General features: G+C 46.4%; 2 protein-coding genes across 2 annotated transcripts in view; both read left to right on the forward strand.

The window, feature by feature from the left end:
* The first annotated feature begins 1,376 nt into the window (after nt 1-1,376).
* On the forward strand, nt 1,377-2,741 carry LOC113818576 (crustacean hyperglycemic hormones 2). Its single transcript, XM_027370778.2, has 3 exons — nt 1,377-1,572; nt 1,869-2,101; nt 2,456-2,741. The coding sequence occupies exons 1-3, from the start codon at nt 1,555-1,557 to the stop codon at nt 2,559-2,561; spliced, it is 357 nt and encodes a 118-aa protein (XP_027226579.2). The 5' UTR covers nt 1,377-1,554; the 3' UTR covers nt 2,562-2,741.
* Nucleotides 2,742-11,632: 8,891 nt separating this feature from the next.
* The window catches only part of LOC113818559 (crustacean hyperglycemic hormone-like), a 1,131-nt gene continuing 263 nt past the window's right edge, over nt 11,633-12,500 (forward strand). Inside the window, exons 1-3 of the mRNA XM_070130915.1 lie at nt 11,633-11,703; nt 11,884-12,116; nt 12,474-12,500. The exon at nt 12,474-12,500 is cut by the window's right edge and continues 263 nt beyond it. Of these exons, the coding sequence (XP_069987016.1) occupies nt 11,674-11,703; nt 11,884-12,116; nt 12,474-12,500 (290 nt within the window). The 5' untranslated portion in view covers nt 11,633-11,673. The remainder of the gene's footprint in view (nt 11,704-11,883; nt 12,117-12,473) is intronic.

Below are 12,500 nucleotides of genomic sequence, written 5' to 3' on the forward strand. Positions count from 1 at the left end.
ATTTCTTCACTATGTCTGCATTGTGATATCTGTTTGCCATCATATTAATTGCATCAGGTGTAAAAACAAACCTAAAACTTTGCTTAGATAGATTTTTTGACGATAACACGTGATAACATCGTCTTCCTAGAAGTTACCAGTGCTCTGACCACTGGTAAAATTGACCATGGTAACTCCTAGTTGTTAGTGAAAAGCACCGCTCTCTGTTGACCGTGGTAACTATAGTTACCAGCGGTACTGAATCCGGCTCAGCACTGAGCCAGCGTGGTAGAGTACGGCCCCTCTTCTCCCTATAATGGAAACCCCACCTCAACGATGTGGTGGGAAGGCCTATGTCCAACAACGGATTTTAGGAGGCTGATTTTTTTATTCCTTATGGATAGGGGGACGCGAAAAGAATACTACTTTGAAGGCGACCACCAACCCACATTCGGGCGAGCGTGGTAGGGTATGACCCATCCTTTCCCCACCATGAATCACAGTCTCAAACGACGTGGATCAGTCTGGAGAAGGTTGATGTCCAACAACAGATTTTAGAAGGCTGAAAGATGGATAGATGTCACCCACGCACGCTCTGTGGGTACTTGCGGTAAAATTCGTCACATATAAAGGGATAATTGGAGAGTACAGTTTATACATATGGATGTGTGTGTGTGTGTGTGTGTGTGTGTGTGCGTGTATGTATATATATATATATATATATATATATATATATATATATATATATATATATATATATATATATATATATATATTTACATACATATATATGCACACATTTACATATACATATAATAATATACACACATATATATATATATATATATATATATATATATATATATATATATATATATATATATATATATATATATACATATATTTACACATATAATGTATATATCTATATATATCTATATCTATCTATCTATCTATATATATATATATGTGTGTGTGTGTGTGTGTGTGTGTGTGTGTGTGTGTGTGTGTGTGTGTGTGTGTGTGTGTGTGTGTGTGTGTGTGTGTGTGTATACATTTATATACATACATATATATACATATATATAGATATACATATGTGTGTCTGTGTGTATATATGTATGTATATATATATATGTGTGTGTATACATATATATATATATATATATATATATATATATATATATATATATATATATATATATATATGTATGTATGTATGTATGTATATATGTATACACACACGCACACTATCATATGCATAAACTGGACTCCAAACATCCAAAGGTGTGCATATATGTGACGAGTTCTACTGAAGTACCCAGAGAGCGTCCGTGGGTGACATCCGGCAATCCAACGCTGACGTCATGATTGACGGACTTCTGCACCAAAAAGTCTCCATCGGGGTTGATTGACGGCGTTCGGGGTCCGCGCCCCCGCCCCGTCACAGGATCAGCCGCACCGCTTGTATATAAAGGGCACAGCGGCCTTTTGGTCCCAAAGCAACTGCCTTCGAGGTCGCAGTCACAGTCGCCAGCTGCTCATACTCTGAACTCTTGACACAGACTGCTCGCCATGACAGCCTTTCGCTTGGTAAGTCGCTCGCTCCCTTAGTGAAAGGCGTTCTGTACGAGTAATACTGGCTTGTTCTCCTGCCTGCAAATCGAAGTCCTCTTGATTTTTTGAGGATCATATCATTCACAAATCGGTCCTCTTGATTTTTTTTTTAGGATCACATCATTCAGAGGTAATAAATATTTATAAAGAATTATTATGAATTTTTAAGAACCGATTATGTTTTTACAGTATTTACTTCCATTTCTGAAAGGAGTGCAGGGAATGATAACACTAGAAAAGAAATGCTTGTAATAATGTGCTTCTCCTCCAAGATGGCCGTGGCCCTGGTGGTGGTCGTGGCGTGCTCGACGACCTGGGCTCGCTCCGCCGAGGGGTCGTCGTCCCCCGTGGCCTCCCTCATCAGGGGCCGCAGCCTCAGCAAGCGAGCAAACTTCGACCCTTCCTGCACGGGCGTCTACGACCGGGAGCTCCTGGGGAGGCTGAGCCGCCTCTGCGACGACTGCTACAACGTGTTTCGCGAGCCCAAGGTGGCCACGGAGTGCAGGTGGGGCCTCCTTCCAGATCATCCAGATGTGCGGAGGATGTCTCTCGTATTCCCCCTGTTTTCTGATCTCAAATAGGTTCAAATTCTCAAGTATTCCTACACCTTTACGCATTAGCAGTTCATATTAAGTGACTATATTCCATTGCAAGCGTTTTCAGGTACTATTTCATATGTCAAAGAAGCTATCATCCTCTGCCCCCCCCCACCCCCCAAAAAAGCTACTCGTATTAACAACTGCTACAGTGCTCAACACATGAATAATTCTACATCCTTATTAAATTATAACTGTTCGGGGCATAAATCACATGTTCCACTAGAAGCCCCTCCTTGCTTGACGAATGGTCTCCCTTCCAGGAGCAACTGCTTCTACAACCCCGTGTTCGTCCAGTGCCTGGAGTACCTGATTCCGGCCGACCTGCACGAGGAGTACCAAGCCCTCGTGCAGACGGTGGGCAAGTAGGCTCGCTCGACCTGCCACGACCTCGCCCCGCGCACTCACGCCAACGGCCAGAAGACACAGAGAGGATTTCAGGATTTGTTTCTGGCTAACTGGTGTATTTTATCGACCCTGCTCGGATTTTGATATGATTTCTCATGTCCTAAATTGTGATGAATCTCTAAATGAAGTGTGTTGGAATAATGAAATATTATTTTCCCTTATACTTCAAGGACAAAGGCAAACAGCAAAGAAAGTAAAAAAGGACAGAAATGTTAGTCAAGGTATCTTGCTTTTGAAATCAAAATAATTTGTCAATTCCTCTCGGGTATTACATATATTTTGCTTTATTTACAAACCATGCGTGAGATTGTGATGAGTGATTCCAGTGAAAACACAAAAGATATGAAGCAAACATTCTGCAATGTATGTTTGGCTCTTATCATTCTTCTTATCTCTTTATCTATTTTAAATAGATGGTGCATTTGATTGATTAATCAATTAAATGTTTATCACTTAAATGAGGAACGTTTTTTTTTTTTTTTTTTTTTTGCTGTGTAAAAAAACATTGTTTCAAACAACGCAAAGTAAACAAAACAAATCGTTTTGCTGTCAAAATGACTTGGACGAATAGATATCCCCAGAACATCCGTTTTTGTCAGCCGAATGGCAAATGTAAACTTGTATTTATGGTAAGAACAGGTCTTCATAAAAACGTGTTTTAAGAAGTCGAAGAGTTTAGTTTCATAATTCTGAAATGCAGTTAGTCAGATGCACATCTCTCGTAATGGCTTTGAAACACATTGTCCAAGATAGGAGTTTGGCGCCTGTGCACGACAGGACATTCATCGCTGACAGCCTTATATCCGCTTCGCAAATCAGTGGCTTACCTTCCCACTTTCCAAAATTCGAAAAGATGAGGACAGACAACAAATCTCTGATACTATCCGACAATAAAGTTTCGAGGGAAATTACCTCCATGTATATGCCACTGGCCATGTCACTGCAGTAGTTCATGAATTTTATTGATTTTTTTTTAGGATTCAGAGAAAGATCAAGATTGGCCTCAGTAGTGTCTGGGATGGGATCAAACACGCCCCACACACGTTGCTCCATTTGTTTTCGGAAATTACTTCTTTTTTGATGTGATTCAATCGAATTTCATAGCCGTATCAAGGTCTATGGGTGGGTGCTTCATGCGCAGGGTGGTGTGAAGCGATGGAGTGGTAGTCTAGTTAGTGTTAAGAGCTTCTGCATGCCTTCTCGCTTACAGCTGCCACCGCTGGCTAGCCTCGTGCGAAAAAGGGAGCAGCTCTGCATAAGCCTCCCCCTGCCAGTGCATAGCCTCTCCATCATTGAGACTCCCTGCAGTGCCTCCTCGTGGCCGCCCATGGAAACTGGGTACCTTGCGGTTCCAGGCTAAACTGAGGGGGATCTCGGAGCAGCAGGAGGCCCCAGAGGTTCAGGGCCATGGCCCACCGGCGTGTGGACACGCCCTGGCCCTGTACCAACTCCTGCCCCCTAGCCCCCTGGGGTTAATGGGAGGCTCGGGGGAGGTGGGCCTTGCCAGTCCTCCTCCCCCCAGATATAAACCAATCGGCAGTGCCACAATTAAATGGAAAGGCTGGGAGGAGGGGAAAAGCCCCTCCCACCCAGCAAGTGAGGCGGACTGTGGGCCCTGCTGGGAGGGCGACTGCTGGAGCGCAGGCTGGGAACGGGAACTACCCGTCTCGCCTGCGCTCTGGTGGCCGCCAGCCCAGAGTGAAGCTTGTGGGGGAAAGCCCTCGGGAACCCCACAGGTGGATGATGGGGCACGCAGCCCGCCACCCCCTTTTATATGGGGCAACGTCGGTGGGGGTGGCAGAGGTGGCATCTACCCAGAGCGACTGCCAGAGGCTGAACCTCAGGCGGGAAGTTAGGGTGGGGGCTTGGAACGTCCGTTCTTTGCGTCAGGATGATCGGTTGCCTCTACTGTCGAGGGAACTGGGGAGGCTGAGAGTTGAGGTGGCTGCTCTCTCGGAGGCGAGGAGGCCTGGCAGCGGCATGACCTGTGTAGGTGGCTACACCTATTACTGGTCGGGCCGCAGCGATGGCCACCATCTCCAGGGAGTAGCCATTGCCATCTCCAGCAGACTCCAGCCCTCGGTAGTAGAGGTTACTCCTGTTGATGAGCGTATAATGGTATTGAGATTGAAGCTTTCTTTTGGCTTCATGTCTCTTATTGCTGTGTACGCTCCTACCGACGTTTGTAAACTTGACGTGAAAGAGATGTTCTACTCCAAACTTACATCTGTGGTAGACAGATGTCCCCGACGAGATATTCGCATTGTTCTGGGCGACTTCAATGCGGTATCGGGCTGTGATCGAGCTGGCTATGAGATGTCTGTCGGTCCCCATGGTTCAGGAGCTGATGCCGGTAGCGAGAATAGCCTCCTTTTCCGGGACTTTGCTAGGTCCCAGAAATTGAGGATTTCTGGCTCCTGGTACCAGCGCTCAGACCCACATCGCTGGACATGGTACAGTGATGCGGGTAACGCAGCCAAGGAGATCGACCACATACTTGTTAGCACTCGTTGGAGGATCCTTCAGAATTGCAGGGTGTACAGGAGTGCTGAGTTCTGTGGTACTGACCATAGATTGGTTGTGGCTACCCTCCGGGTCCACTTCAAAACCCCCCAGCCGTCAAATGATCACCCTAGGGTGTTTCATTTGGACAGGCTGAGGGAGGGGGAGTGTGCCCGCGGGTTTGCTGAGGCAATCTCCGATCGTTTCGCAGTGCTTGGCAGTCTGACAGACCCTGTTCTTCTGTGGGATACCTTTAAACGTGAAACGCTTGATGCAGCTCAAGATACGATTGGTGTACACCCGAGAGCAGTACAGAATTCCACAGATGCATGTCGTGCGGCTCGTCTGACAGGGGATCGGGAATTGCACCGTTCTCTTGTGCGCAGAACTCGGTCCCTGTTAAGAAGGGACAAGGAACAGTTTATTAGGAGTCTTGCAGAGGAGGTAGAAGGCCATTTCTTAGTAAATGACCTTCGTCCTGCATACCAAGCCCTGAGAAAGCTGAACCCCAAGCACTCTTCACAGGTGACAGCAGTTCGCTCAGTAAGTGGTCAGATCGTTTCAGATCCTGTTGCGGTGCGGGAACGTTTGGCTGAGTATTTTGAGCAGCTGTACCAGGTTGACCCAACAACAGTTAACTTGGATGCGGGTAGTGTCGAGATCCCGCTGCCGGATCCACCTATCAGTGAGGACCCTCCCTCCCTAACTGAAGTTAGGGGGGCGATTTCCAAGCTGAAGTGTGGTAAAGCAGCTGGTATCTGCGGCATACCAGCTTAACTGTTAAAGGCTGGTGGTGAACCTATGGCACGGGGGTTACATGCTGTCTTGGCTGCCATCTGGCAGTCCGGTTCCGTTCCTCCTGACCTGTTGAGGGGTGTGGTCACCCCTCTCTGGAAGGGGAAGGGGGACCGTTGGGACTGGAGCAATCACCGAGGCATCACACTGCTCAGTATACCAGGCAAGGTTCTCGCCCACATCCTTCTGAGACGTATCAGAGACCATCTACTGAGGCACCAGACACTGGAGCAATCCGGATTCACTCCTGGTAAGTCCACAATAGACCGTATCCTCGCGCTTCGAGTCATTGTAGAGCGCCGTCGTGAGTTCGTGCGTGGGCTGCTTGCAGCCTACATCGACCTCAAGAAGGCGTTCGATACGGTGCATCGGGAGTCACTTTGGGAGATCCTAAGGCTGAGAGGAATACCAACAAGGATTATTGGACTAAAAGCTAGCCTGTATACTGGTACTGAAAGTGCTGTAAAGTGTGGTGGGGGCCTGTCGAGCTTCTTTCCTGTTAGCTCAGGAGTGAGGCAAGGTTGTGTCCTTGCACCAACTCTTTTCAACACTTGCATGGACTGGATACTGGGCAGAGCTACTGTTCAAAGTCATTGTGGGGCAACGCTGGGCAATATCAAGGTTACAGACCTTGACTTTGCTGATGACGTTGCCATTCTATCTGAGTCTTTGGAAACCCTAGTGGCGGCTCTCGATGCATTTAGCAATGAAGCGAAGCCCCTGGGTCTAGAGGTCTCCTGGACCAAGACCAAGGTCCAGGAATTTGGGGACTTGTTAGGAGAACCTGTTCAGTCGGTACGTGCTTGCGGCGAGGACATTGAAGTCACAGAGAGCTTTACATACCTTGGTAGTGTAGTTCATAACTCTGGGCTGTCAGACCATGAAGTCAGCAGACGGATTGGCCTGGCAGCAGGGGTCATGAACTCTCTCAACAAGTGTATTTGGAGATGTCGGTACCTGTGCAGAAGGACCAAGCTACGGGTTTTCAAGGCCCTGATAATGCCAGTTTTGCTATACGGTAGCGAAACCTGGACATTGTCCTGTGCCTTGGAGGCTCGTCTTGAAGCCTTTTGTAATAGGTCCTTGCACCAGATCATGGGGTACTGTTGGCGGGACCACGTGTCCAACCAACGGTTGCACCGTGAGACTGGCACAAGACCTGTTATCTGCACAATCCGTGATCGCCAACTCAGGCTATACGGCCACCTGGCTCGCTTTCCTCAGGATGATCCTCCCCATCAGGTCGTCTCTGTTCGAGACAACCCTGGGTGGAGGAGGCCTTTGGGAAGACCAAGGAAGTCATGGCTTGGGCAGATCGACCAAACCTGCCGTGAAGAACTAGAGATGGGCCGAGTCCCTGCCTGGCGTCTAGCCATGAGGGATCCTCGTAGGTGGAAGCGAAGGGTGGATGCGGCTATGCGCCCCCGCCGGCGTCAGCCCCCATGATGATGATGATGATCAAGGTCTATATAAGGACAGGTCTCGTCACTTCGGAGTTCTGCGCAGCTTTGGGTGATAAGGCCTATGACGTCACTAGGCGTGAGAAGGAGACACTAGAAAACGAAAGCAAGTGAGCAAATACTTAAGTAATTATAGAAGTTGGCACGTTGAACGATTTGCATATTGGACAGATTTTACAAGCGATGATTATCAGTGATTATTTGTAGGTCTATTTCGCATATTTTACGTGAATTCGGTTTTGTAATCCTCATGCTGCAGCTTGGATATTGCATAATACAGAAGTAAAATAAACAAAGAAAACACGGTACATTTAAACCAAATATTTTTTGACGAATCTATTATAAAACAAATCATACAACCAACGCACAGCATAAAATCAAAGACAAGTACAGCTTACACACACACACACACACACACATATATATATATATATATATATATATATATATATATATATATATATATGGATAGATATAGATATAAATATATAATGATATAAATATATGATGGGCGATCACAGATTTTGCAACCAACCACTGAACAACTACTGCGCATTGAGGCTTTGCGCGCGCCAGGCAGTCAAGCGAGCGAAAACGGAGAGAGGAGATCCTTACGGCTCTACATCACATTCAAGAATGACCACACGATTAACGTCGAACCCCAAGGCTTCTACGCCTAGTGACGTCATGCGCGAGACGGACGAATTTGAGTCGCTTAGTGACGAGACCTATACAAGGTACTTATATAGACCTTGAGTCGTATGTCTATCTAATGAGTCATATCGATATATGCGCCCTCTTGAAGAAATGTTCGCGCAACGCACACTAAAAGCACCTGAAAAACTCATGCTAACGTAAAGCGTTTTAAGCAGGGGAGCGCTTGGGCAAGAATTCTTGCCGATAGGCCAAGCGCTGTACCGTTCCCTGCTTAAAACGCTTTCCAAGGCAGGCAGGCCCTGTTCAGTGATGCCAGACATGTGGAAGTGTCTTTCTATAAAGAACAAGTCATAACAGTCATTGGAGAACATAGAAATGTCAAAATAACACACAGCATATACATACTTGGGTTTTAAAAGCAATAGACAAGTATTCTCACCAACAATCTTGGAAAGAGATAACTAATGCATAAATCGAGAGTGGAGTTTAATCCATTGGCGGTTGGTAACAATTCGAGTGCGCATTTCAAAACAACTGACAAGCTAGCACCGCATCAAGATGGCAGAGTAAATCTACCCAAACATCTTAACTAAGCGCAATATTTTCTCCTATTTTCATATAAAGTGCCTTTAAAACAATGACACAGACTTTCGATTGGCAGCCCTTTCATTCTGAACGTTATCAAAACAAATGAATATCTCTGAATAGCAGATACATTCTCGATTTAGAGAGACGAGGAGTAACAGTACAGAAAGAGGTAAGTAAAACACTTTTCATTCCCATAATCTCCATTATCTCCTTTCGTTTTCAGTTAATTTCAATTTCTTTGAATATAATTTTAAGAAAATTACAGAATCAGATACCGTGAAAAAAAATATTTATCTGATAAGATATTAAGCTGAGTTCCTAGCCAACGCCCACATTCGAAGGATCATGACCAGTACGGTACGTGACCGACGCTGTTGCCATGGTGACGGTACACCGCTTGACTTAGCAAGCGCAAGTCTAGCCATCTACGGAGGTCGCTTGAGAAAGCAAGCGAAATGCTAGAGTTAGCAAGAAAAACGCTTGAGATTTCAGGCAAGAACTTTCCCTGCTTAAAACGCCTCTAGCCTATGTATTTCCGCAGTCAAGGGTCACTCAACCCCCCCCCCCCCCCCCTGAAGTAGCCCAGCTTCTTGGGTCACTTCAGGGCTAACTTAACCTAACTTATCCTGGCCTTTTGTATATCCCGAGACACGGGAGCTTCACTCACCCTTGATTCCCCTGTAGGCTTTGTCATTCAAATAACGGCGAGGCATTGAAGGTATTTCAGCGATAACCCGGGAGCCTCATTTTAGCATATAATGTCCCTTGTTTTGTGTGGCGTTATTGGAGGTGCACTGCGTTCCCCCTGCGATTCGTGATGCTTTGAGTCCCCGAGTCAATAAGGGCACGGAAGCCGCTCTTCTGCCCCGACGGTGCGTCCGGGGGACTGGCGGGAGCTTGGCGCTGTGGGGTGGGGGGTCTAGAACCTGACGGGGGTCTAGAATCTGACGGGGGTCTAGAATCTGACGGGGGTCTAGAATCTTCTGACGGGGGTCTAGAACCTGACGGGGGTCTAGAATCTTCTGACGGGGGTCTAGAATCTGACGGGGGTCTAGAACCTGACGGGGGTCTAGAATCTGACGGGGGTCTAGAATCTGACGGGGGTCTAGAATCTTCTGACGGAGGTCTAGAACCTGACGGGGGTCTAGAATCTCGGGGACTCGCTCGATGCCACCGAAGAACTTGCCGGACCGCTTTCCGTTTTCCGACGAGGGCGGTGGGAGCGAGTGGCAAGTCCCGCCGGCCCAGGCTAGTGGCCAGTTTCTTAAAATTGTGCGACGCCCGATCCAATGAATATTCATACTTTCGGACATGCATATGCACAGAAATAAATGCATATCTGTCAATTGATCTGATAGATATACATTTATCTATTTATCTATCTGGAAAATATTTATGTCTAGACTGACAGATATGGTATCTATTTCTGTGTATATGCACGTCTGCATAATCGATATTCTTTGGGTCGGGCCTCGCGAAATTTTAACCGGCTGTAGACCTCGAGCAAAAATTCAGTTTCTGCTCTATCAAACGAGGTGGTCTTGTCGAATGCAGCAAATTCAAGGCAGACACGATAGATTCGGATTGTCAGTCAGAAACATCATTAGTCACTTGCCCCATCAATTTAATAGAATAAAAAAAAAACTGTTCTATATCATGAGTTTCAGTGGTTTCAATTGATTTATAACATTGAGATAATTGAAAAGAGGAAAAGACAGGCGGACGGAAGAGAGAAATGGTAAAAATGAAGACAAAGAGAGAGAAATGTTAGATCTATAAAGACAGAGATATATAGAGAAAGAGACAATATTCAAGAAAGGCGGAAGAAGGATGAAATAAAATGCAGAGAGAAATACAAAGAAAGAGATGTTCATAACGAAGAGAAGGAGCGAGAGAGAGAGAGAGATCAGATTTTTTTAAAAGCGGTAGAACTAGAGAGCAAAATTGAAGAGAGATAAAGAGACAGGTGTCAGCATTGAAGCAAAAGAGATATCAAGAGAGACAGACATTCAGACAGATTGAAGAGAGAGAGACAGGCAAAAAACAATGAGAGTGAGAGAACTGAAGAAGGGAAGAGATGTAAAGAAACAGAGTTGTTAAAATGGAGAGAGAGAAAAAAGGTTAAAACTGAAGAGAAACGAGACAGATAGAGGTGTTCAGATCAACATAGTGAGAGAAAGAGATATTACAGTTGATAAGAGAGAGCCGGAAAGCAAGGCAGAGGTTGAAAGATGGTAAGAGTAAAGAAGTTAAAAGAGAAGGGCATTTGTGCTCATATCACACATTCCTACATGCCTGGAGATGCACCCCCAAGGAAGTTCGTTCTCCACCCCCACCCCTTGTGCAAGGCGAAGACTGTCAACCCTTCCTGTCACTATCTGCTTTTCTTTCACTTTCTCCCTCCACACAATCCTGGTCAGAGCAGGTCGGATTCTTGACTTCTGACCTCCCCTTGCAGTCCTTGTCCGCAAGTCTCCCTGCTGCCCGTCCGAATATCACTTCTCATGACCTCTAAAGACAATAAAATGAAGCACTGGTACAAGAAGAGTAGGGAATTAAACCAACGTATTTTTCTCATCTCATTGTGTTTATGCTATGCTATCTACCGTGTGTCATTTTCTAGCCTATCGTCCTCCTATTGCTGCACCCACCACCCACTCATGCCTTACATATAAACATCTATTACTTGTGATGAGAGAGAGAGAGATTGAGAAAATAGGCGAAAGAGGAGAGGAAGAGAGAAGTAGGGGCAATGACAGAGAGAGAGAGAGAGGGAGGGGGGGGCGGAAGAGAAGGAGAGAAAGAGAGGGAGGGAAATGGACAGAGACAGAGAGAGAGAGAGAGAGAGAGTGCATCCAGGCAACTGGCAATCACGCACCCAAAAGCGTTTCCACAAAGTCTCATCAGCTGATTAGCCCCATTCGAGGGCCAGCATCCACTCCCCTCCCTTTTAGCGTCTGTTCACCAAGCAGAGGGGCGCACCTCGTCCACACCCATATAAGGACCAGAGCAGACCCATCACCTCAGACAGTGCTCTGCCCTGACGCTTAGTGTGGGTCGCAGATCGTAACATGTCCCTGGGTATGGTTGCCTTTCGCATGGTGAGTATCAGCTGACGTCGATGCAGGCTGAATAACTTAAATCTGTATTTTCTATATCCATGGAAAAGGGGTATGCATGTGTTAGTTGAGCAAATGTCTGTCCTTACATCTCCATTCCCGATAGATACCATTACAATCAAACATAAGTATTACGTGAAGTACGTCTGATTCTCCTCCAAGATGGCCGTGGCCCTGGTGGTGGTCGTGGCGTGCTCGACGACCTGGGCTCGCTCCGCCGAGGAGTCGTCGTCCCCCGTGGCCTCCCTCATCAGGGGCCGCAGCCTCAGCAAGCGAGCAAACTTCGACCCTTCCTGCACGGGCGTCTACGACCGGGAGCTCCTGGGGAGGCTGAGCCGCCTCTGCGACGACTGCTACAACGTGTTTCGCGAGCCCAAGGTGGCCACGGAGTGCAGGTGGGGCCTCCTTCCAGATCATCCAGATGTGTGGAGGATGTCTCTCGTATTCCCTCGGTTTTCTTATCTCAAATAGTTTCAGAATCTCAAGCATTCCTATACATTTACGCATTAGCAGTTCATATTGAGTGACTATATTCCATGTCAAGCGTTTTCAGGTCCTATTTCATATGTCAAAGAAGCTATCATCCTCTGCCCCCCCCCCAAAAAAAAAAAAAAATACTCGTATTAACAACTGCTACAGTGCTCAACACATGAATAATTCTACATCCTTATTAAATTATAACTGTATTTGGGGCATAAATCACATGTTACACTAGAAGCCCCTCCTTGCTTGACGAATGGTCTCCCTTCCAGGAGCAACTGCTTCTACAACCCCGTGTT

This window comes from Penaeus vannamei, chromosome 15, assembly GCF_042767895.1.
Source record: "Penaeus vannamei isolate JL-2024 chromosome 15, ASM4276789v1, whole genome shotgun sequence".
NCBI lineage: Eukaryota > Metazoa > Arthropoda > Malacostraca > Decapoda > Penaeidae > Penaeus > Penaeus vannamei.